Genomic DNA, 25,289 nt, shown 5'->3' with positions numbered 1-25,289 from the left:
GTGTGATGACATTGAGGAAAACATCAAATGAAGCCAGATTTTTGGTTGCTTGGATATTTGCTGACCTTGGAGTCGTTATTGCTGAGGGGCAGAAAAGTTATTAGTCTTGTCCAGAGGAAGAGTGACCTCTACTGGACATTTACTTTCCCTTGCAGACAGATGAGATTCTATCCTAAAGTGTGGCATCTCATAAGACAGTGACACACTCAGTTATTAGGAACGCCTAATACTACAGTGCTGTTATAAATCCTACCTGCATGTTCAGTTTTTTGTTGACACGGTTTTAGAGAGGTGCCAAGAGTTGTTGCAGGACTGTTGTATTAGACTGAATTAGTTTTACCTACATATATACAGTTATAGATAATGATGGCTTATAGAATGTAATTCATTGATTGAGACAATTTATGCAGTAGCTTATAGCTTGCCAAGTGTGAAATCCTTAGATGCCCCTGCACATCTTCATAGGTTTACCACTTATTCTGGATGACTAGATGCCCGTTCAGTTTAAAGTTGGGAAAAGCTATGCTGGGAATGGCATGACGTCACGAAACTGCATAAGTAAGAGTGATGAGGGAAAAGTTGTCCCACCCAAACAGAAGCAATAAAACTTAAAATGAGTGTGAGGGAGATGTCAGTCGAGCAGTCAGTTCACACCCACACAGTCCTGAGATTAAATCTTTATCACCAAGTACATACTGTAGGTAAAAACACCTGTGTGGGTATAGGTGTGTAGAAGTTTTAAGAACACATTCATATTCTCACTCTGCATAAACACGAGGAAATCCATTAGTGGCAAATGTTTACACATTTTATTGAAACAAAAGGGCAGCCTACCACTCACCTGTCATATCAACAAGCTTAAAATCAACAGTAAAAGCCAGGATGGTCCCAGCTTCCCTTTCCAAAGCTGCCTCTGGACAAAAAAGAAAAAAGCATTAGAGATACGAGAGTTGAACCAACAGAAAAATAGATGCTAGGGCTAACTATGTAGTTAGCATAAAATAGCATGTAGGGGCATTAAATGTGCCTCTTAACTTCCAGTCTAGCGAGCCAGCTAAACACTAATATTAACTAAAGCTAATGTGAGAAACATATACTAGTGCATGTAAGCGTTCAGTGCTATGTTTTGAGATGTTTAAAAGCTACTGTTAGCTTACTTTAGCTAAACCGCTAACGCTAGTGTTTAAGCTAACCACATAGCGGCGATAGGGCTGGAGAGGGCAGACAAAAACCCACAGCATAAAAAGTGATTTATGTGGCCTTTTTGATACGGCAAATTTAACTCACCACTAGGGTGTAGTTAAACTTCATCCTTCCACCGGCCTCCATCATTTGTTGTCTTTCGCTTAAGATGGTTAAACTACTGGAGGTATTGGGCATTAATTACGCCGGTTGACGCAGCTGGACGTTATCACCGTCCACTCGAAACACCTTCTGCTTGTTGCCTGGCGACGCCCCTTCGCCTGCTACGGCTTCTCTCACGTCAGCTAACGGGCGGGCTAGTCGGAAATATGGGCAGCTTCATGGATTACGCCTTCCCAGCTGGAGATGAAAGCGACGCCAGCAATGAAGAGTGGGATCTCGGTTGCTGTTTGGATAAAAACTCTTCTCGCATCAAGGTTAATTTAGAAAACATGTTTCCTCAAACCGGTTTATGCCGCTAGAAATGGACAACGACGTTAGCTAGCAGCAACGAAATTAGGCTCGCTAGCTAACATAAGCTATTATTAGCTATATAAAATAATGGTAACAGTGGGAAACCAATAGGCTGGCAAAATAAGCTATGGTCATAAACTTAAATGGGAATTTATATACATACCTAATTTTAGTGATAATGGAGAGAGGGGTAAACCGCTCTTTTTCAACCTAAACTGTCATCAACACTAGCTGTTTGTGGCGCAGTAGCGAAAATGCGCACAGTAGAGTGCAAATTTAAGCGCTAAATTAATGCTTCAACACCGAATAAATCTTAATATTTCAGGTCATCTCTGGTACCTCTGTGAATGTGGAGGAATATAGTCTAAATCTCTGTCTTTTCTGCACGGTAAAAACAATTTATTTGATTTTAAACGTGCTACTAGTGGACACGCAACAGAAATTAAGTAGCTAATCACAGCTTAAAAGGTTGAAATAATTAGAAGTAATTGTACAGGCGATGAGACAACCTCAGAAAGATCTTGAAAAACAATATTGCATTTAGCTTTGTCCTCAGTTGTCCATTTCTTATATTTGTTGGTTTGGTTTGTTGTGGTTGTCAAGATTCAGGGTTCACTATATGAAATAAGGGTTAGTAGACCACTTCAGCATCTTGACACACCACCATGTGTGGTGATGGCTAAAGTTGAAATCTTTGCCATAGAGTATTCTTCCTTTTATCTACATGAAGAAAAGCCCAAAATAAATGGAAATTAATAAACAAAACCCACACAGTGAAAGTTGTTTCATTCAAAGAAGTGTGACCTGACTAGTAATCATAGTTAAATCTTTAGAAAATTTTTTTTGCTTTGTCCACAATAAGTTCATTTGTAAGTGGTGTTCCAAATATGCAGTTTAGTTGTTGCTTCTCTTGAGAGTACAAATTACTAAAGCATCAAATTACATATATTGTACTGTACACTTATTACAAAAACAGTATCAAGATTGGTATAGATTACCTACTCTATGGTATTAGTGTGTAGTATGGAACTGGGACACATCCTAGTCTGGGGACTGTTGTTATTGCACACACCTAATGGCAGGAATGATTTCTGCTAAATATTACTTGAAATTTTCCTACATTCATTAAAGGAATTTTGCTCCCTGGAATTCAGAGATTGTATCCACAAACAGATGTGTTTTCCAAATGGATCCTATTTTGGAGTAAAATTATTTTTGGTTAATTTACTCTGATTCTTCCCTGTTTTCACAGGCTCAGGATGCTGTTGTACCACACACAGAAGATAATGTGTCAGTGTTGAAAAGAGCCATCAGTAATGGAGACACTGGGACTGTGGAACAGCTGTTGGATAGTGGCAAGTGCTCTCTTCACCTGTGACACAACTTGACAGTTAGCTATGAATAATAAATTAATATAACAAATGAAGTCTAGCTGTAAATTTTCTATTAATTTCCATTGCTATGTGTGCTCTATCTTTGCTTTACTGTGACAATAGATGTAAAAGATGCATATATATATATATATATATATATATATATATATATTGAAAAAGGTGGGATTGTCTTATAATAATGGATGTAAAATCAGGCCAACATGGTAGATAAGGATGTCTGAATGAAAAAAAAAAAAATGGTGGAGAGGACTAGTCAGAGTTGGAATTATTTATCATTTGTCAAGTAGGTGGTTGTGATTTTTCACCTCAACGTAACAGTTTTGCATGAAATTGTTTTGCAGAATTCAAGAGGGATAGGAAAAACTAATATTTAAGCAAGGATGCTCAAAGAAACAGGGCTTGATTTTGTGTGTATGTACAATATGTATGTGTGAGCACCTAAGGGGGGGGGATTAGGCACAGATTTACTTTTTATGTAATCATTTCATTGCCTCTTTACTTAATTTGATCCTTTTGCAGGCATGGACGTGGAGACCAGGCTTGGCTTTGAATGGACTCCTCTCATGTGTGCTGTCAATGTGGCTAATTACGACCTGGCCAAACTGCTACTGGACCGAGGGGCCAGAGCCAACTTCAGCAAAGGTCAGACCAATATGGATCACTATTCTTTGTTTTCAAAACTAAAATTGGGCAGACAAATTCATACTATTTTGTATTGGTGGTTGATATACAAGCGTAGGAGGCTCCACTGACCTCTATGTGATCCCTCACCCACCACCTTTCAGAATAAATAAACTAGGGCATACAGTGTGATTAGGCAACACCATTACATCGCTGCCTTCCAGACCTGGTTATGAAACAGCCATACCTAATCCTCCTGATGGTCCCTGTTGCGTTGGTGTCGAGCGATTCTTCCCTGTGGCACCTTTTTTCAATTTCCTCACCTGCTACAGCCAAAGACTGGGGGACCAATTGGGCCTTCATCTGACATTACTTAATGGTGATGACGCCAAAGAGGAACTCGTGCAGAAACACACTTCTTATCCATTGAGTTGTTTTTAGTTCATGCACACTGAACCCTCGTCTCAAAGCGAGAAAAATTGAAGGCATCTGTTGGATCGAGGTCAGACTGGGTAAAACAAGCATGGGGGAAGAACTCTTCCTTGTTAAGAAGTCTGCAGTCATACACACATAAAAGCCATGAATCCTGTCGGAAAAAGTAGTCACAGGATCCCCCAGAAACATGAAACATTTGGTTGTTTGGCAGGAGTTAGTCCAGTATTGCACAATGTCGAATCTGTAGATGGGGATATGATGGTTTAATGACAGCTCCTCTCCATCTGAATCACTCTGAATGATCAGTCTGTGTCAAAGGAATATTGCAAGGGTACTGTAATTCTGATCTTTAAACTCTTGATAGATTGTAATGTTGTTAGTATTGGTATTGAAGCTCATTGTACTATTACAGTCTCTGTTACTATTCACTTAAATCAGCAGTAACAACAAGAGATTAAATGGCTGGTATTCTTTTTTTATTTCAAATGAGCGGAGCAACATCTGGAGAAACCAGCTCTTACAGTCCTGCGCAAACTGCTCGCTCAGTGGTCAGATAATGTCGGACACCAACTTTCTCCGCCCCTTTCAAATGTCACATAATAAGTGTGTCCAGCCATTTCTGTAACTTTCTGAGTGTGGCCATCCAGAACAGCTATAAACATTTTTAATTTGCAAGGTGGTCGGTGAGCACGTTTTACGAACTTCTTCTGAGAGACCATAAACTGACCCCTATGTCACAGATACAGAGATACTGTGGTTGGGCAGAGTTGAACTTCACGCAAATTAACAGTAAAGCTGTGAACAGTTGCTTATTGCAGGTTATACATTATCCGATCACATTATTTCCCAGGAGTGAGTTAGTGCTGAAACAATTCATTGATTAATCAGGTTGTTCATTGGGAGAAATTAATTGACAGCATTTTTTTATAGTGGACTAAATGTTTATACTGAACATTTTCAATGTGAGGAGTTGCTGCAGTTCTCTGTTTTATATAATTGTAAATGACTAAATGTCATTTTTGTTTGGAACATTTTACAGACCAAATGAGTTATCAATTATATAACAAGAAATAGACACATGAATGTATATTGATAGTGATTGTTAGCTGTGGCTTGATCTCCAGTAAGCTTCTGTCTGCCTTATTTTTCACTTGCAAAAGGAAAGAAAAACAGTTTGTAGCTGCTTTCTGCTGTATTTTACAGTGAAATCATTAAAATTAAATGTGTGGAGGAACGTTTCAGAAGCTGTAGGGATAGCTGGCATCGTTTAGTAAAATACACTGTGAGTTAGGGATGCTCATTTTAAGTTTTTTTTCCTGACCGATAGCAGACATCTGTTAACCAACCATTAACCAGTAAGATTAAATTGTACTATTTAGAATAGACGAGTCTGTAACCCATTAAACTCATCACACAGCTGCAGTGCTGTTATGAACAAAGTGAAACTAAACAACAAGCCTACATAAAGAATATTTAACTGAAATAAATGTTTAAGTAAATAACAAATAGTAGCTAGACTTTCTAATGAACAAAAGCAAATGAACAAAACGAAAACACACATTGGATCCTCCGGCACTGGGTGCGCTGTGTATAACCGGCATAACCTCTGCCGAGAAGGAAAATATTAAATCACTTATTAAGATAAATAGCAAATAGTAGCCAGACTTTCTAATGTATAAACAGATTAACAAAAACGCAAACACACATTGAATCCTCCACCGCCGAGAGCACTGAAACGTAAACCTCATCCTCTTCCTCCTCCTTCGTCCTCAGCTGATTAATGATCAGAAACAGCCAACAGGTTAATAAAAAAAGATCTCAGAATTAAATAACACACAGGCCAGTCCTACCTCAGTCCTCAGCGCAGCGGGCAGCCTGTCTACTGGTTTTATTCTGAAATAGCAACATGTCGACTTGCTGTGGGGTTTAATGTTCAGTTGATAGAATTAATCGGTTAATTATAAACAACACTACTGCAAATTAGTGATGATTGTATTAGGCAAATAACGTGACGAAGAACATTGCATATAAATTCATGTATCTACAGGTGTCAACGATTTATAGTTGACAGTAGTTTGTGTGCTTCCTTAAAATTTCCACATCATGCATAGCAGCAGCCGCAGTAGACAATATACAATATACACAATATGTGTGCACTTGAAGTCTCTCAGGATGAGACTGTAACCATGATTTCTGGTCCGTAAAGTAATTTTTTGCCTTCCTCTCACTGTTTTCTGCTGCAGTAACAATACATTATTTTGAGACCACTGCATTCTTAGTTTTCCTGGGTATCCACTAGAAACCCTCCTGTGGCCCCTCAAAGTCCCCAGACCCCGGTTTGGAGCCATTGCACCAGTCATGCTGTTGATATCTGATGTCAATTAATTCTCAGTCCAGAATGTCGAGTTAAACTGTGTGTGTGTGACTGATTTCACATGGTCTCGGCATCTGATGCTGGAGGCAGATTAAGGAAACAATTAAACAGGAGGATGACGTGTGGTCACGTCCTGGTGGCGTTCGTCCAAGCAGCGAGGCCGAGCGGAGGAATGCGCGAGTGATTGATAACGGTCACCATGCTGCTGTCATACACTCTCACCAATTCTCAGGCCTCAGATTTATTTACTCCAGTCCTCTGTAGACGCAAACCAGGCAGTCTGGTTTACACCCACACACACATAATATAAACATACACACTTGCACACAGATATAGAGCCAAACATGCACAGCCACAAAGACACAGGAACCCACATGCAGATGTAGGGGGCCAAGGTGTACATGCACGCACACACACACACACACACACACACACACACACACACACACACACACATACAGGAAAACATACAAATGCAGTTAGATACACACTGTGATACACGCTGGTTGGGGACTCGCTCATTGGCGGAACAAAACAGGAATTGAGACTATTGCCATGCGTCTCAGTTTTATCAGGATAAGATAAGGAGACGACTCCTCTGAAGTCACTCTGTCCCATAAAGGCCGCCACACTTCCTGATGCCAGATAAGCAGCTATCCATCTCCATCACCAGGTCCCCGTCCAGGCTTTTTAAATTTTTTTATTATAGTGTGATGTATGACTTCATTGGGGTTAAAAATAAGACAATTCTCTTCCTTTAACTTGTTTTGCTAAATAATGCAATTACAATTAAAATGCTCCAATGAGGGAAATACATGATATATACCTGGGTATTTTCTGTGGAAGAAATGGGTTGTAACACAACATCAAACTATATCAAAATAAATGGTATTGTCTCATCCTACATCTCATTTTAAAACATTGATATACCTGCCTACACTGTTTCTCCATGCTACTTCTAGATTTTGACCATATATAGAAAGAGCTGCCCTCGTAGCCTTCACGGACTATGTGCAGTTGGTGGCCCAGCTATGATGCATCATCAGCTGCGAACTAAAACCTCTAAAACCTGCTTTTTATTGTTAATGGTCATTTATTTTTCTGTATCTATCTTTGTTTTATTTAATTTTTTTTACTTTTAACAATTGATGCTAAATTTAATGTTAAGCGTTAAATTAAAGTATGATGATGCGCCTCCTCATTAATGCGTCCCTGTTCGCAGATCATTGGACCGTGCTCATGGCCAGCTGCACGGCGTCTGCCAGTGAAGACAGAATTGCTCGCTGTGTGGAGCTTCTGCTGTCCAGAAATGCTGATCCCAACATGGCGGACAGGTGAGGGGTGGGGGTGAGGGTAGGAATTGGGGGTACAGATGTGTTTCAAGTCAAAATGTTTATGGGATTTTCAACACAGTACGTGCTGTCACACCCGAATTGATGCAGGCCGAGTAAAAACACTCCAGACTTGACTTAAACAGGGGAGGGAGGAAACAACAAGAGGCGCTGGATCAAATTTCCTTTGATGGCTCTCGTTATGTTTAGCTGCCATGTGGTAGCATTATGCACCAGAGTGCTCCATACAGAGTATATTTGTGTGTTTTGTTTGGAACGTCCTGTTATGGCATGTGCATGTACAGACGGGTATCAGACAGACAGACAAACAAACACACAGTGTAAGGGCTGGGTGGGAGGATTTTAGAAGCTTTGGTACACACTGGGATGTAATCCAGTAAGCATGGTTTTGGTAATTTGTAGGTCTAAATGTCCAAAGGTGCTTAGGTTAAGAAACCAGGCTGAAATGTAGAATCTGTTTAACAGTGGTTTCAACAAATTTCAGTGAACGCATCGTTAGGATCTGTTACACGTTGAAATATATACGTTTTAAACTGGATGTCTAATTGTCATTTGACTTGCACAGTATGTCCATGCTAAACCACTAGCATCGCCCTATCCGCCCAAAATCAAATAAGCTTTTGTTCGGGTACATTTGTCCATTAAATCCATAAACCAAAAAACGAGTATTTAGAGTATCGTCTCGCTTACAACACTGTCTAACCATCACTAACGGCAATAGAAACGTAAAAAAGAATCTGTGAAAAACCTAGCTCCCTATTAGATGTATATGTTACCTCAAATCACCCCAGACACATCGACACACGTTCATATACATGCTGTAGCTGCACTGAGGTGCCAAAATGAGAGCAGTCAGTGCCAAAACAGTGCCAACCTCATTAGTCTGAGTAACATCGGAAATATTAAGGAAAACTGACAGAAATAAATAAGTTTGTGCAGATTGTTACATTTGTAAGAATGAAAGTATATTTATTTTTGCGAGATAGGAAAGTGATGCTACAGAAACATTGGCAGTGGGAATATCGTGAACATATTTCCCCATAAATTAATAAAAGTGACTGGAGGAGTTTGGGACCCATCATGCATTGCAGCAGCTGGGTGTATAATCTGGTTTCCTGCCCTGGTGAAGAACATGAAAAATTCCATCTCGTGGAAAAGAATGAAGCGAGGTCACTCTTGAAGCATGTTTTACCATTACCATCTGTGGATTTCTGCTGTGTCAAAGTGAGGATGCGGCCCCCAGTGGCTTTCTTGTTTAGCTTTCCCCTAATCCCCTGCCACTCTGTCACCGCCAGGATGCCATTACACTCACGACACACACCGCCTGAGACCCCCCTGATGACACACATGGACACGCTATAGCGTTAGGAAATTGATTGGTTCCTTCCCAGACAAAATATTTGAAGCAAGGTAACAAGACGCAGAAGGATGCGGATGAGGGGAGGCGGTGAGGAGGAGGGACCGACAGCCCCCGACGTTCAGAGCAACAGACGAATATGGGGTTCATGTGGGTGCAGAGGATAAACCTCTTCCTCCTCCTCATCGCCTCTTACGTCTGAATATCAAACCAATGATTAACACCAGCTGCTCGTCCCTCTGTCTTAGTGTAAACAAGCATTCTCTGTCATCCCTCAAAGTCCTGCAGGAGCACGATGCGGGGTCCATTGCCTCCATGTGTCCCTTTCTTTTATTTATTTTTTTTGTACCTTCACTGCACTGATCTGTGTCGGCCGCAGTCGTTTAAAGGCTGGAACATGCTTCTCCAGGCTGCACATACAGTAGGTGAATGTGCACTTTCAGACACATTTTTCTTTTATATTTGTACAGATTTCAGGTGTACTTTTACACGATTTGCTTCCAGACGGGAGATCACTGACATAATTTCGGCTTGAACTTCTGTAACCTTTTGTTTTTAGAAAACAGAAAGGCCCCGCCAACTGATAATAAGGGTATCAGTACACCTGATTTGACAGCTGTTCCTTTTCTATCCCTCTTTACTTTGAGTCTCTAATCCAAAAAAAAAAAAAATAGAACCTGTACTGACACACGCACACACACACGCGCACACACACACACACACACACACACACACACACACACACACACACACACACACACAGCTGTAGACATCCTAATGATGACTTGGAATTGACTTGGACTTGAGTGCTTTTAGACTTAACCTACTTGGGACCTGAATCCCTTTAGACTGAACTGGAGACTTGAAAGCAAAACTTCCGAATCTGAAGCTGGAACGTCCCAAATCCTGAAAAGTACAAGGATCTGAAATAAGTGACAACCACACAGCTGCTAAGGCCTGTATTAAAAAAAGCTCTGACAGAAAAATGCATTCAGACAACCTGAAGACTTGAGACTTGATATTTACATCTCAAAATAGTTTTGGCAACAGGATCCACGTGCAACAAAACTGATCAGAATAATCATCGGTCCCTGTGGATGGAGCGATAGGTTATTATCAGTGCATGAAACCAGCCAATAACATGCCGTCTGTTTGCAAGCCTTCATATAAAAGTAGTCATTGTGACTTTTTTTTTTTTTTTTATGATTCACCGGAGGCCAGTGTGAGACGGAGTGTGTTTACCTTGGCACAGTGAGCCAGGTGGTTTTGGGAGTCATTCTTCTTGCGGTCCTGACACCAGGAAAGACGTTTGCCACTGAATTGTCGGCGCATCGATCAATCAGCTGTCTGTTTTGGAACCAGCCAAAACACACAGAGTCTGAAGGACACACACAGAAAGACACACAAGCAAACACACTGAAACACTGTGCGAGCGACCTTGGTGCCCGTCTCACAGTAAAACCAAACCCTTGGGAAAATATAGTAGCACAGGATGTGAACAGAAATGAATGATGCCACTAAACCTGTTCTCATGGGTCCAAGAGGAAGTGACTGATCGGTGGGCGGAGAGGAAATGTCATACATGTCATAACCATAGGTTCGTTTGTTTGAGTTCGCATAGAACATTAACTTTTTGATTTCTTGGAATTCACTTAAAAGAGAGATGTAGTTGTGTGTCCTTCTTAGTTGATGTTTAAAACCCACTGACGTCCCACACAGATTCACACCTGTTAAACAAACATCGCCTCTGTCTCGGAGGATTTTCAGATAAGGTAATTTATTGGTAGAAAAGTCAACACTTCTTTTGCCAACATTATAATACAGATAAAAGCGGTATATCTCGAGTCCGAATGACAAAGCAAAAACAAGGCGCTACTCTCCGTGGCATTTAGGGGTTGGGTCATATGACAAAAATTCATCAACAGCAAAAAAAAAAAAAATCAAATCATGTGGCAGCAATGTTTTTAATATCCCTGGTTGTATTTGGGTCATACCTGGAAATCATTAAATAGGACTGTCATATGGATTTACAGGAAATTACAGGACAAGTATTTTTTGCTTTATTAGAGATTCAGTTCACTGGATTAGCACAGATGTTGCCTTCTGGTTGTCTGAAATGCTTTTGAATTGAGCTTTGAAAAGCATATTATATCATGATATCAGTATTGTGATGTATTGATACTCTGGTATGAGATTTAATCAATATCTCCAACTTCAATTGAGAATTAAAAGATTGATCTTAATTCATCTGCTTCTCAGTCCCTCTCTAAAAAAAAAAAAAAACAAACAAACCTTTTACTGCCTCCAGCCATCCAGTGGTAGGCCATGTATTAAAAGACCTGTCAAATCAATTTGAGAGTGATAACACATTCCCATTCTGTATTTCATTGGGCGATGCTTTTGTTTGCATGTGACTGTGACATGTGATTACCCCTCTCTGCCTCTTTCTGTCTCTCTCACCATTAAAAGTAATAGTAGTGATGAATTGCCTGTGGACTTTCCCACCTGTTTGGATTGATGTGTTTTTCTCAGCAGCTGTGTTTGAGTCAGAGGTGATAAGAGGTACTGTAGCAGAAGTTTTTTTTTTTAGATAGATATATATATATATATATATATATATATCCAGTCCTTGTTCAGATGCAAGCAAACACATGAGCAACAGAGGTCAAAGTTGTCACAACCAGGTCTTTCATTTCAGAGTAGCGAGCGGTTGACGGACACATTCACCAAATGTGTGCTTGAGTGTGTGTCACCTTTTTAAAAGGATGCTCTGTCCGAAACCACTTCAGTACACTATCTAGCACGTATCTTTATTATCGTGCTCAAAGGAATACTCTCTCTAGAATTAAAAACACGACTCTAACGTAAAAATGCAAAAGGGCAATTTGGGCAATCAAGCAGAAGGGCTGGTTTGAGTAATTGATTTGAAGGCTTAAATGCCAAAACACTGCAACGTAATCAGGTTGACAATCATTACATTCTCCGTCGCGACAATCACCAACAGTAGAATTAAAGATTCATGTTACGTTTTGTTAGCTATAAGGAGCCACAAAAATAATGCATTGAGCTCTGTTGTGGTGAGAGATACCAAACAAAGGGATTCACTGCTGGAATCCGGATTGTGCTTCAGGACTTGTTTTAAAAGCTTCTATAGTTCTGGATACTTTTATCTACTATTTATCAAATCGAGGCAATTCAAATTTGAATCGTATAGCCCAAAATCACGTTTCCCTCAAAGGGCTAAACTATTTGTCCAGCCACCTCTGTCACTAGACCCTCGAATCTGACAAGGAAAACATGTAATGAAGAATATAATCTGGGAGGCCATCAAACAGCTTCAGGTGCCACCAGCAGATTGGACCTGAGCCCCATGACCTGGAAAGAGGACAGACCACACAAACATATGAGGCAAAACCAAGCACATCATTCACACGTCTAGGAGAAGGAAACAAACACACAGAGGGAGACAGCGACAAGGAGGAAGGAGGAGGAGGAGGAGGAAGGGACTCCTGGAGGACAAAGATCCAGATTCAAAACATCTGGAATGAGCCAAGAGAGGGAGAGAGGTCCCAGGAGGACCGGTGGTCCAGCACAGACAACCTGAGCACAGGGAGGAGAAAATGGCGGGGGGGCACACAACCTGGACACTCACGAGCTGTAGGGAATAAACAAACAGATGGTCAGAGAGATGCAGTGGTTATAATGTCGGCAAGACAACATGCACTAATACTGCGCTGATGAGGTTTATGGATTCGCTGATTACTTCAGGCCGGGTGCCTGTTACCTTCAGTCTCAAAGAAGAAGCCACTAATTGAAAGTTATGGCATAAAGATGAGTTTTAATTTTTGGATTGGAACTGTTACAAGACCTTTTAAAACCTTGAGGTGTTGCCGTGACACAGTGTAAAGACTTGGTGCACGTCAAGAATGGGTTGTAATTGTTTTGTGTCGTGGCCAGTCGCAGTTGAGACAGTGAACCAGTTTTCCTGGATGCGTCTCAGATGATTATGTGGTGTTTGCTGCACCCTGGTGGTTTCTCTGTACCTCTGCCATCACTCCTGCTTCCCTCACATCTTTCATCTCCTTCATTTGTCATCATCCTTAATTTAACTTAATCTTTTTGTTGTCCTCTAACTTTATCTCTTTATCTCTGCTTTCTTCTTTCAGGTCACAGATGACCTGCCTGATGCTGGCAGCCAGAGACGGCTACAGTAAGGTCATCAACCTGCTGTTGTCCCATGGAGCAGACATCAATGTTCAGGATGGCAACGGATACACAGTGTGTCACAGTTAACATAGCAGGTCCCTCCAATTTATACATTTGACTTTGTGTATGGTAACTGATGCAATACTTTCTGTTAGGCTTTGTCTACAGCAGTGCAGTATGGCAGAGAGGAGGCAGTGCTGAAGCTCCTCCAGCTAGGAGCAGACAAAACCATAAGGACCAAGGATGGAAAAAGCCCAGCTGACCTGGCAGCGATCTTCAAACACACACAGGTACCTGAAGTCCTTTTTTTACCACAGGTCATAATAACGTATATTTATTGTTATTTGAGTAAGGAATATGTTTGGTGATTTTAAAGTATGTGTTGTGTTACTTGATTGGTGACCTTTGTGACTTAATGCCGTGCTGGTGTCTGTCCGCAGATAACAAGGATCCTGGCCTCTTCATCCCACATCTCCACTGTGCAGGCCTCCGTGGAGGAGACCTTGTCTAAGTTCTTCAAGACCAACTCTGAACCTCCATCTTCCAAGGAAAGGTAAGAGAGCACGAGACTTGCATTAAATAGCTTTAGGACTATACTATTTAGTGTGTGTATATGGATGTAACTTTTTTTGGAGCGTCATGATTATATGTCTGCTTCTCCACTTGTGTGCTTGTCGCCCCCTGTTGGACTTTCTGTGATCTATGCCTGTGCAGCAGGTGTTGTTGAACCATTGCTCAACCAGACATAAACAATAATAAACATCTTCCATGAATGTTTAGTTCATTTGGGCACAGTGGGGCAATTATCATCAGCCAGAAACATTGCTTTTGAGCATGTCTGGCACCATGAATTACAACCTGTGAGCCTGTAAACATCATTGTTGTCTTTCTCTCATGTCAGTTACGGAGAAGTTAAAACCCTAATAGATGCATTTCACATATTTTGAACATTTGTAAAGCTCATCGTGTCAACAGTCAGGCTGAAGCTGCATTTACACTGCGGTTACTCTGATGTGTCTGAACTCAGTGACACTTTTGTTGCACTCACTTGATCCCCGATGTCTTTCGTTCTGCCCAACGTCCTCTACAGGGATGTCAGAGGTTCAGGTCAGGAACACTGGAGCTGAAAGGGATGTAGTTCGTTGCTCAAGGACACTTCAGTAGAGTAGATGTTAGCTGCTAGTGAGGTCTTAAACCTAGCTTCGCGCTTTGAGGACGAGCTCACTTTTCAGTGTGTTACTGATGCACTACTCAGGACGTTTCTGTTCAAACAGCTTTAGCGCAATTTTAGTTCCAGCCGGTTCATACTTGGGTTAATGGTGCAGGACTTAATGTGAACTCTCTGCCCTCCTCAGTGCACCCAAGCTTGACGACCTGGAGCTCCTCCTGCACGGCCTCGATCTCAGCTACCTCACTGACATCATGACTGTAAGTACTGACTGCGTGCTAGAATAGGATTTCAGTATAGCTTTTTTTTTTTACACAAATGTGTATATTTTTGTAGGCACGGTGCCTTGTTCTAATGTGAGAGAGACTTCTGTTGTCTTATCTCGCTGATGCCAAGGCAGTGAGCAGAGATACCATGCTGTTACACACAGTTCAATGCGGTATTAAATCTGTGGGTGAGATACAGTGATCCCAAATGTGTTGAACGCAGCTGCATTACTGACAGAATGACACCTCCTGGCTTGAGAACATGTCATGAGATAACTGGTTTACATATTTTACGCAGTGCTGAATAATGGATCCAGTGTGCTGGATTGGCTTGGCCTGAATTAAACTGAGGGTCAGCTCAGGTTTTAGTCCCTATCTGATATATGAGGACGGGGTTTTTGATGGGTGCAGGTAGGTTGTTGTCATTGTATGGCAAAGCCTCATGCAGGCACATCTGTTTGAGGCAGTGGGGTCGGAAGCAGCTGTAGAAGTTTTGATTCGGTGAATGCTGAGAGATGTTTTCTTTCACTTGCACAGGAAAATGACATCACCTGGAACTACCTGTTGACCATGGAGAAGGACGACCTGGAGAAGGTAGAGGATGACTGTAACATCTGTGTGTCTGTCAGCTCTGTTGCTCGCTGCCGGCCTTCAGGGTGACCCGGACAGAGACGAGGGTAGCTGCTGACGTCACGGCTTTTTAAGGCAACAAGTTCTGTAGAAAGAAGTTTAAGTAGAAGAGAAGGTTAAACTGACGAAGTGACCGGAGGCAGCAGTTTATCTGAGGATCACTCTTGAACTGTGTTTCTTTAAATTTCTATAAAACTCAGATCTGTCAGAGGTAAATAAAAGTACACCTGGTTTACATCACCTAACCCACATTTGGATCATTATTACAAAAGCATGTTGCATGTTTTCAGACGTGAAACATAAATGCATGATTATAGACGAAGAATACATGTGTCACATACTCATACAGTTTGAATATTTTATTTTTCAGAAGAGATTTGGATCAACAAAAGGTGTTTTTTAATTTGTCAGATTGGGATCACAGACCCGGAGCATCAGCAGAAGCTGCTGAGTGCTATGCAACAGATGCACCTGGACAAAGTGGACCTGGACACCATCAGCCAACTGGGAGCTACAGCCAATGGGTAGGGTGCTACACCTTAATGCCCAGCAGGCCTGTGCCAAGTCATGTGTGTGCTCAACAGATCATTCAGGTCGAAGGCCCACTAGAGGGCTCTCAGGGAAAACTGTGAGTTAGTCTGAGCATTACTCTATTTTTCAGAAAGCTTGTATTAATAGATTAGAGTGACTGATAATCTGATCAGAGGTCTCATTCTCTGTACTTTATTTTCTATCCACACTCCAGAGCAAAAAAATCATTTTAAATTGTGGTTTCTATGGTAGAAAAGTTTGGGGGGGTTTGGGGTTTGAGAATGTTTCCAGTGTTTTAAAAATCTTAGTTTGTTTCAGTCTGCTGGGAACGTCTGATAAGATGTCAGTTGCAAAAAAGTATTCCACAAACGCTGTCCACAAAGCCAGAAACAAAGTTGACGGTAGTAGCAAAAATTTAAACACTTGTCAGCCACACACCTTAAACCCTTCCCAGCATCCAGCCCTCCTCCATCTATCTCGCCGTAATGCTCCGTCTGTCCTCCTCCACTGGAAGTCGTCCATCAGCCTTATGAGCATCTCACTGTCCTATCTCCGTATCCCCTCCCCCATCTCTGTAGCCAAGCCCTGAGCCAGGCCCTAATGGTTTAAGCGGAGCTGTAATGATTTGTAAGGTGAGAGGCGATGGGAGGTTGCAATGAGCAAAGGAGAGCCTGCGGCGTGGGCCAAACAGAGCCATCGCACCACACCCCATCACTTCATGAATCCTCCGCAGAACTGGGCCCGCTGGCTTCACCCGCCCTCGCCTGCCGGATGAGAGGCAGTCCAATAACGAGAGGGATGGAAAGCCAGACCTCCTTATGAGCTCCTTCAGGATCTTTACATCACACAGACAAATGGAAATTAGTCTTGAAATCATTTTGACATGTCAGGAACCTGTGAATAAAAACTTATGATGTTTAAATGCCACTTTTGCGGCAATTCAGTCTCTGTCACCTCATGGCAGAACACCTAATGGTGGTTCCTGTACCTGTAGAGCCTGGTCAGACTCTAAAACGAAGCCACTGCATTTTTATTGAATCCTAAGGGTCCATATACAAGCCCTCAGTTGTGGAGGCAGCTGGTTGGAAATCTGGCCAGACTGTGTATCAGGGCAGAAATACAAGAGCCTGTGGGTGAGGCGAAAGCTAAAGACGCAGCCTTTCTGGCCGTGGTTATCGTAGCGGGCAACAGACAGGTAATGGAAGGCCTAAAAGGCTTTTAGCCACTAGGGGCCACAAAAGCAAAAATCTGTGTGTGGGACGGGTTTGGGGACTTTTGGTTGGTCTCAAAGGAAAATAGTGATAAAACTGCAATAAGTACAAGTAACACAGCTTTTGAAAAATGTGCATCTTAAACTGAAGTGTTTGATTTTAGAAAAAGCGTAGTATAAGTTTCCCTTTTTCTGAACAGTCTCATCTCTGCCCTGGATAATGGGCAGAAATCAGATGGATTAATAAATGGAATGCAGTCAACCTTCATTTTGGCCATTTAATTCTGAGTCTAAATATCTTAAAGCGACCCTGTAATGTTTTTGACCACTAGTATCACTTCGAAGCAATGATTTTAAGAGTGGATCCTTATTTCCTTGCATGTGTATGCAGGTGCATTTGCACACAGTTGCTGCGATTCAGTCCTGCAAATGGTTTCACGCTCTTCCACGGATCAACAGTCGGTGGCGATAATGTGCCAACAAATGCAGGAAAGGAGGCTGCTGGGAAGCAAACATCAATATAAACAGTGAAGTTTTCAGATTCTTCCAAACGTTTTAAGAAGAAGGAAATGCATTCAAGTAATTTATTCGGCACACATGGGTACATTAGGTACACATATTGCCTTTTTGTGAGAAAACTGTAACTGTAAATATAACTAATCCACCTGTCACTTAAAGTAGTTATCCTGCATAGATAAGCTTGGATTGGCCAAGCGACCTTAACACTCACTGCCACCTCCAAAGGAAGTTGTGGAAGTGACGTGTGACTGAAATATTGCTGGTCTGAAACGGCCTCGGTGAAAGTAAATATGTATCTCTGTCCTGATCGAGCAAGGCACTGGCACTTGCTGCGCGCTGCTGGAAAAGAGCCCGACTGACTTTCCCTGAACGCATTCAGTTCACAACAAAGTGGCACACAAGCACCTTGTATCAGCATTTCCACATAACATAACGTCCTTTCCATCTGCAATCTCTTCAACAATCTTCCCACCGGGGGCCCATCATCACTCTCTGCTCCCTAGATAAACTAACAGCAGGGAGAAGGGAGGTGAGGGTGCAGCACAGGCTGACTGACAGTGTTTACTCGCCCCTCTGACAGAGTGTGAGGAGGGCCGGGACGGCTGGCTGCCCAGTCCCCTCGCCAAGGCAAATGTACCATTAAGATAAGAGCTATCAATATCCCACAGGACCAGGGGATGGGAAGAGAGGGACGGAAAGGTTGATGAATATAAATAACTAATTATTTAAGGTGGATGTTTTCAGGGAGGGATGACAGCATGGGTTAGCAGGGGGAGAAGGCTTGGCCACCTGCTCAGTTTTCTATAGTTTGGTTGAGGTGGTCTGCAGGAAAATGCATGGAGAATGTTAAAACAAAGTTTGGTCCAAACTATCAATCTGTCTGCCCTGTCATTGCCGGGCATTTTTAGTTGCCATTGCCTTGTGTTTTTTTTTTTTATGTGGGCATATCCTTAGTGCTCGCTTTTTAACAAGGTAAACCTCATGACCTCAGCTTTAAGGCAACTACAGCATTATCCACGTGTCTAAACAGAGCATGTGCCACTTTTCATCATGCATCACCCTTACGCAAATTACAGTGTATTTTACAGACTGGATTGAGCATTTGGATTTGTAATCACAATTTGAAAAATTCTAATAACTGATCTTTGGTTAGATTTAAAAAAAAATAAAAAAAAATAAAAAATGCTGCAGCCAATTATAATAGATGAATTAGTCTGGTGATTATTCATACGATTAATTAATTAGTTGTTTGGTACGTCAGGAAAAAACTGAGCCTAGAATAACATAAAACATAAAATGCAGCAAACCCTCACCAGGAAAGGTTGGGCATTTCTTTCTTGATAAATGCCTTAACTAATTATCAAAATGCTTGATTTAATTAATTTAAAATTTTAATTTAATTTGTTGTTAATCAGCCGAGCAATTAGTATCACAAAAAACACACAGTGTGTCACAATAAATGTAAATTGTAGGTTTGAATTTATTTTCTTTAAGAAATAAATATACAGTGTATCTATTTTAATTTGTTTTGAATGTTTTAATCAGACCTTCTCCATTAATTGCTCGTATAATATTTTATAGGAGTGAGGAGCTGCATAACTTCCTGATAGGTGTGCGACAGCAGTGCTGCTACCTGACAGAGACAATTCATGATGTCATCAACCGTTTTCCTCGCCAAGCCTCTCAGGTACATGTCATCTGTAGAAGTGCAGCTGATTAGGGGTTGCTGGTTAATGCTAGTAGATGTGTTAAACTATGAGGCTTCATCTTGATCTTATAGAAAATATATTTTTCCATTAACGAGCTTATAGATAGTCAGTCACAATGTTCAGCGTCCCTTCCTGTCACCTCACGGGACTGAGGCCAGGTGACTTTGTGAGTGCATTCTCTGTCTGCTCTGTCTATCTCACCTGCCATCCAGGTAGATTTGTAAACTGGTACTCGTCTGTCTGTGTCTCTGTCTGTCTGGTCCTCCATGTAGCTGGTCTTCTCCCTGGACCCGAAGAAGGAGGCCCAGGTCGTCTGCAACCAGCTGGTGATCCAGACTAAAGATCTGCAGAAGGAAGTCACCTGCCTTCGCAATCTGATATGCCAGGTCAACGCACACACACACACGCACACACACACACACACAAATTACAAACACGCTATATGAAATATAGGCCCACTACCATTGCACACTTAACATATTTATATTTTTTCCAGCTTTGCAGTGATTCATTAGATTAAACGTCAGACTTTTTAAACAACTCGCCAGGCAAAATACCACAGCCTCTACTGCAGACCTCGCATGCAGAACGACTTTAAGTTCATTTTCGGCCTCACGTGGTTAAAAATGTTACATCTGAACATTAATGTTTATTATCAGTAATTCAACAGTAAGTGTTGAAGGAACGTAGATATAAATAATAATTACAACAAAAAATACAAAAGAAATGTTAAAATAAAAAGTAAATGTGAAAAAATAAACATTAAATATTCATATTTTCTGATTTAATTTTGCATCTGTGACACTGATATATCTGTCATAAACTGATAATCAGCTGTTAGTATTTTTCCCGCTGATGATATCGTTCAGACTCGAACACATTTCCTCACAATGGTGACTGTTCCACTGAGAGCTTTCCTCTTACTACTGAAGATTAAAAGCAACATGACCAGAACATGGTGTGTGTTCGATGTCGGTGTATATGAATTCTGACGAGCTCCAACAGGTATGTGTGGGGGTGCTTGTATGTGTGCACCTGACTCTGTGTGTGTGTGTGTGTGTGTGTTTGCATTTGTATTTCAAGAGGAGAGAGTCGTTCCTGACAGGGCAGAATCCTCACAGCCCATAAGTCAGCACCGCTGTGACATCGACCTGTCAGCACACAGACGATGAGGCGGAGGGATGAAGGGACTGATGGGAAGGCGAGGGTGGGGGCAGAAGGAAAGCGGGGAGAGGACACAGGTTGGCGGGGTGAGGGAGTTTAAGGGGGGAGAAAGGGCTGATGGGTAGAGGTGGGGGTATGAGGTGAGGAAAGGAGGTGGCTTAATAGGAGATAGAGGTGCGTGTGTTTCGATAGTGGTGGTGAGGAGGTCCTCAGTTGTGTCAGACAGGAATCTGACAACCAATGGAGTCCATTTGGACCCACTGGCTCACAGCCCCGATGGGAGGGGCCCATCACACATACACATATAAACAAAACACAAAATCTAATCTTATCTGTGGGAGCTCGTCCTTTGAAACACACATTACTACATAAACTGTGACACACACTTTTTGGCACTGCTTTGAAAACAAAATCCGTTCTTTTCTTGCAGTAACTCAAAGGAGCCATTTGTAAGTTTTGCCATGGCTACAAAGCTAACGTTAGCATTAACAGCTGTTTATTTACCAGTCTAGAAGAAACATTACAAGTTCAGTATCAAACTTCATTCAGCTACTCGCCCTCAGCTGCCTCCAGCAGCAGACCAAAACAACACCGAACATTTATACCACATCTTTTCTTCTACTTCTGAGTATGCTAACCCCAACCCTAATCAGCTAGCCCTGGTCCGGCTGACTGTCTTGTCACTTTCCGATACCGAGTCACTGTAGTTTCCAGTCTGCCCTGAAGAAGTAGCACAGCTCAGAGGACGTATTGTCTTGTAAATGCATCAATGGCTGAAGCTTTTTGGCAAGACTGGTAAGTAAACAGCTGTCAGTGCTAATGTTGGCTATGTAGCATTAGCAAAACTTAAAAGTAGCTAAGACCAACATCTAAACCGTCTGGTGTTAAGTTTGAAAACTTTGCGATTCCTGTTAAAGTCGTAGGAAAATCAGAAGAGAAAGAAGAGCAACATTTAGACAGTTTTTAAGTAATCTGACTTTTTATCAACATCTGTCTGTAACTGACAGAAACAGTGACACCAACCAGCCTCCAGCTGTGCTTACAGTGGTTATAAATTGTACATTTTCTCAGTGGTTATGATTGCGATCTGTACTCACTTTTTTACACACTTTAATGTGTTGTAGATTGAAATTTAAATTAAATAAATCGCTACTATTTGCTATGTTGGCCAAACAGTCTACACTCTGTAACCCATAGTAACAAGGTGAAAACATGTTTTCAGAAATTTCTGACAAATTTATTTAAAATCAAAAGCTGAATTTACATCTCATTTACAAAAGTATTTAATGTGGCACTCTAAATTGTTGTCAGGTGCAATCTTCTTTTCTGTAATTAGTTTTGAGAGGTGTCTAGAATTTGATTGTAAGCCTGAGGTGTTTTTCAAGTTGTTGTGAAGCTTTAAAAACTCTCTTCGGTAACAGTAAGGTAGAGTCATTGAACCAAATAAAAAACTTTCATGTGAAAACTTGGTCGATATAGTTTGAAAACCCCTGATCTACTTCCTGGAATGTGAATGTACAGAGCTTCAGCTTCCAATTGGCTGTCGGCAGTTTGACTGTGACCGACCTGTCAGGTGTGAACACACACTGGTTTCCCTCATGCAGGACTCTCAAGGCTCTAATGTCAGTCAGTGCAACAGTGCATGCTGTAATTCCCCAAAGCGCTATTCTTTGCAAAAAGCCCCGATCGCAAACTAATGAACCACAGAGCTCAATTGCCCGTAAACACCTGATGATGCTGGTTTTTCATTCACGTCATCAGCTTTGAAAATGTGACTTACGTATGCTGGTGCCTGAGATATGAAGCGCCGTCTTCGTCTTCGTCTTCTGTAGTTGAGCTGTTGAAATTAAGACGGAGTGGTCCAGTGGGTGGGAGGTCGTTCATCCAAGGACAGAACACAGGATGGAAAATTAGTTGTGAATTCCAGAACTGTCAGCACCTGATAAAATAGTAATTGTTTCAAAGTTATTGATCAACAACCACATCAGCAATATCTAAGAATACTATGGTCATTTATTGGGTTAGGACACTTAAGCAGCAGTAACTCCAGCCGATTATTTTGCTACTACTTGAGGGGTCAGATTTGTTGTCCATGTTGCATCACATGACATCACAATCCCATTTTATAGCATCAATTAACAAATGAAAACCAAACTTATCACTTGAACATAAATCAGCGAGATAAGAACGACCTAAAATGACAGAAACAATCTTTGGGAACAAATTATTTGATGTGTTTTTATCTGGTTCTTTGTTAAAAAGTTGAAGGTACGAGCTCACGTGCATAAAACTACAAGGCAAGAAGTTAACTACAAATCCCAAGGTGCAATTTTTTGCAAGAAACATCCAATCACAGATTCAGATTCGGTTTTAAAGTCAGTTTCAGATGAATTCAGGAGCTATGGTGCTTACCAGTCTGGCCGGCTTCCTCTCCAGTAGCAGCCAGGCTCGAGGGGATTGTAGAAAATTTTAAGATGTCTGCCATACCAAAGTGACAAAATGGAAATGATTAAAATAAAACTGGTGACCATAACATTAACTCGAAAGGATTGCGACATCATCTGTGAGAGGGAAAAAAAATTTGAGACATGGATACAGAATGAGGAAAAAACATTTCTGGAACTAGCATCAGCATCCCCTCCCTTTTCACAACTCTATATTAATGTTGCATTTATGTCCTGCGGGAATAATGCCTTCCCGGTACTTACTAAAAACATTTCCTCATAAGTGATGTCAGAATCCAGGAAGTTGGTAGAAATGTGGGTTTACTGCCAAACCGCAAGTTCCCGAGCCACATTTTGCTAGAAGAGCTTGAACTCTTTGTATCATCCAACTCTCTCACATGACAGGAATCCAGTGTGACACTGTGTCACTCTCTGACTGGGGAGTTCAGGAACAGATTTATTCCTCTGTGACTTGACCGTGACCAAGACCCGGCTCTCCACTCGGCTGATGAATCCTCAAGGATTTGGCACAGGAAGTTTTGGTGACTCAGGTTTGCGAGTCATGCTGTGGTGGTACGATGGGACCAGACATGCCCTCACCCTCAAAAATGAGCTGGTCTCCGTTTGATTCCCATCCAGCAGTAACTGAGCCGATGTTTCCCACCCAGTCAAGCTTTAACTGGCCTGGAACTGTTTGATCAGTACGGTGCCATAATCCGGACTGGATTAGATAAAAATGACCTGCAACCCTTCTACTTCCTGCGCGAGGTCACGTTGCTCCGACCGCAGCGTTTGGTGTGTGTTTTCACATCCATGGTTTTGTGCGCGTTTCCCACGTGAATCTTTTCTTCGTCTTCCTCCCTCAGATGGACGAAGCCGGAGATTGCTGTCGGCTTCCCAGACCTGGTTCCCACGGCAACCGGAAGATGCGGTACCTGACCGGAGCGGCGCTTGGAGCCACGTTCCTCTTGCTCCTCTACAAAGCTGCTTGCGGGAAGGTTTACCTGCATACGTACAGGAATGTTTGCTAATCACCAGCAGTTAATGCGCTCATCGTAATATTTTGTGTTTTGATGACTGTAGGTGAGAAATTAGATTATGATTATGATTATAAAATGGTTGATATGTTTTAGGACAGTGTTCGACAAGACAGGTAATTTTTTTATTTTTGCTGCAGCGTTTTGTTTCCCAGTTTGCTCTGACTTGTCTCCAAGTTTAGTTCTTAATTATTTTTTTAAGTTAATTTATGTTTTAAGGGTTTAAGTGGAAATTAAAGGTTTGTTTTGAGGAGCATTTTCTTGTACAGTCAAACTAAAAAGAGAGAATTTGACTTCAAAATGCAACTCCTTGAAAATTAATAATTTTTTTAAAGGAGAAATTATAATTTTCATACCTTGAAGTTAGGGATCAACATTTGTGCGAAACATGATTAACTTTTCCTTGAGAGATGAGACGATCAATATGAATCTCATCTCATCATCAAGTCTGTGCGTTGAATGTAGAGCTGGAACCAGGAGGCGATTGATTAATCTCAGCCTGGAGGCAGATGGAAACAGCCTGGCTCCTTCCACAGTTAAAAAGAAAGGAAAAAAAAAATGCCTACCAACGCCTCTGAAGCTCGTTATTAACACATTGAGTCCAGTGTGTTTAATCTGTGGTAAAGTAAAAACAACAATTTGTCATATTAGGGGAAGTTATGCAGAAGCAGTATGGTGTTGATATTGAGCAATCAACCATCAATAAATTTCAGTTTTTGGTGCCTGTTAATCAAACAAGATACAACATGTCAATTAGTGAGCTTCAGATGGTGAGATTTAACATCTCATAGGTGCATTTTTTACACTCCTGGATTCAGGCTTTTAAATAGATAATGTCAGACAGTGTGGCCCCAAACTGACACTGCCTTTCCTAACAGTGACACAAAGAGTAAAGAGGCTCTAAAGATTCAGAAAGTAAGTAGTGGTAGCATTTCAGAAAACCTTTTCACTTCTGAAAACCGCCGTGACCTTCTGAAAAGATCACATCAGCCTAGTTCACCTTTTTATTATTCCTGAAGCTCCTGATTGTTTGTGGATGATCGGCTCAGCTGTTTGAGTGAATTTAGCTCAGATGACTTGCTGCACTTCAAACTTAATTCCAGGTGAATTAAAGTCACTATCCTGAGGCCGTGACCCCCCGACTCGGCTTAGCCCACTTCCTCTTCTTACAACACTGCAGTGCAAATACAGTGACCAACCCTTAATGCGATTTGGT

General features: G+C 41.5%; 1 protein-coding gene across 1 annotated transcript; it reads left to right on the top strand.

The window, feature by feature from the left end:
* The first annotated feature begins 1,281 nt into the window (after positions 1-1,281).
* asz1 (ankyrin repeat, SAM and basic leucine zipper domain containing 1) lies at positions 1,282-24,329 on the top strand. The gene is made up of 13 exons (XM_056386559.1): positions 1,282-1,619; positions 2,909-3,011; positions 3,570-3,692; positions 7,703-7,814; positions 13,356-13,467; positions 13,551-13,685; positions 13,836-13,948; positions 14,751-14,823; positions 15,367-15,423; positions 15,871-15,983; positions 19,301-19,406; positions 19,701-19,814; positions 23,903-24,329. The coding sequence occupies exons 1-13, from the start codon at positions 1,512-1,514 to the stop codon at positions 24,065-24,067; spliced, it is 1,434 nt and encodes a 477-aa protein (XP_056242534.1). The 5' UTR covers positions 1,282-1,511; the 3' UTR covers positions 24,068-24,329.
* The last annotated feature ends 960 nt before the right edge of the window (positions 24,330-25,289 follow it).

Source organism: Seriola aureovittata, chromosome 10 (genome assembly GCF_021018895.1).
Source record: "Seriola aureovittata isolate HTS-2021-v1 ecotype China chromosome 10, ASM2101889v1, whole genome shotgun sequence".
Lineage (NCBI taxonomy): Eukaryota > Metazoa > Chordata > Actinopteri > Carangiformes > Carangidae > Seriola > Seriola aureovittata.
This window is presented reverse-complemented; position numbering and strand designations above follow the sequence as displayed.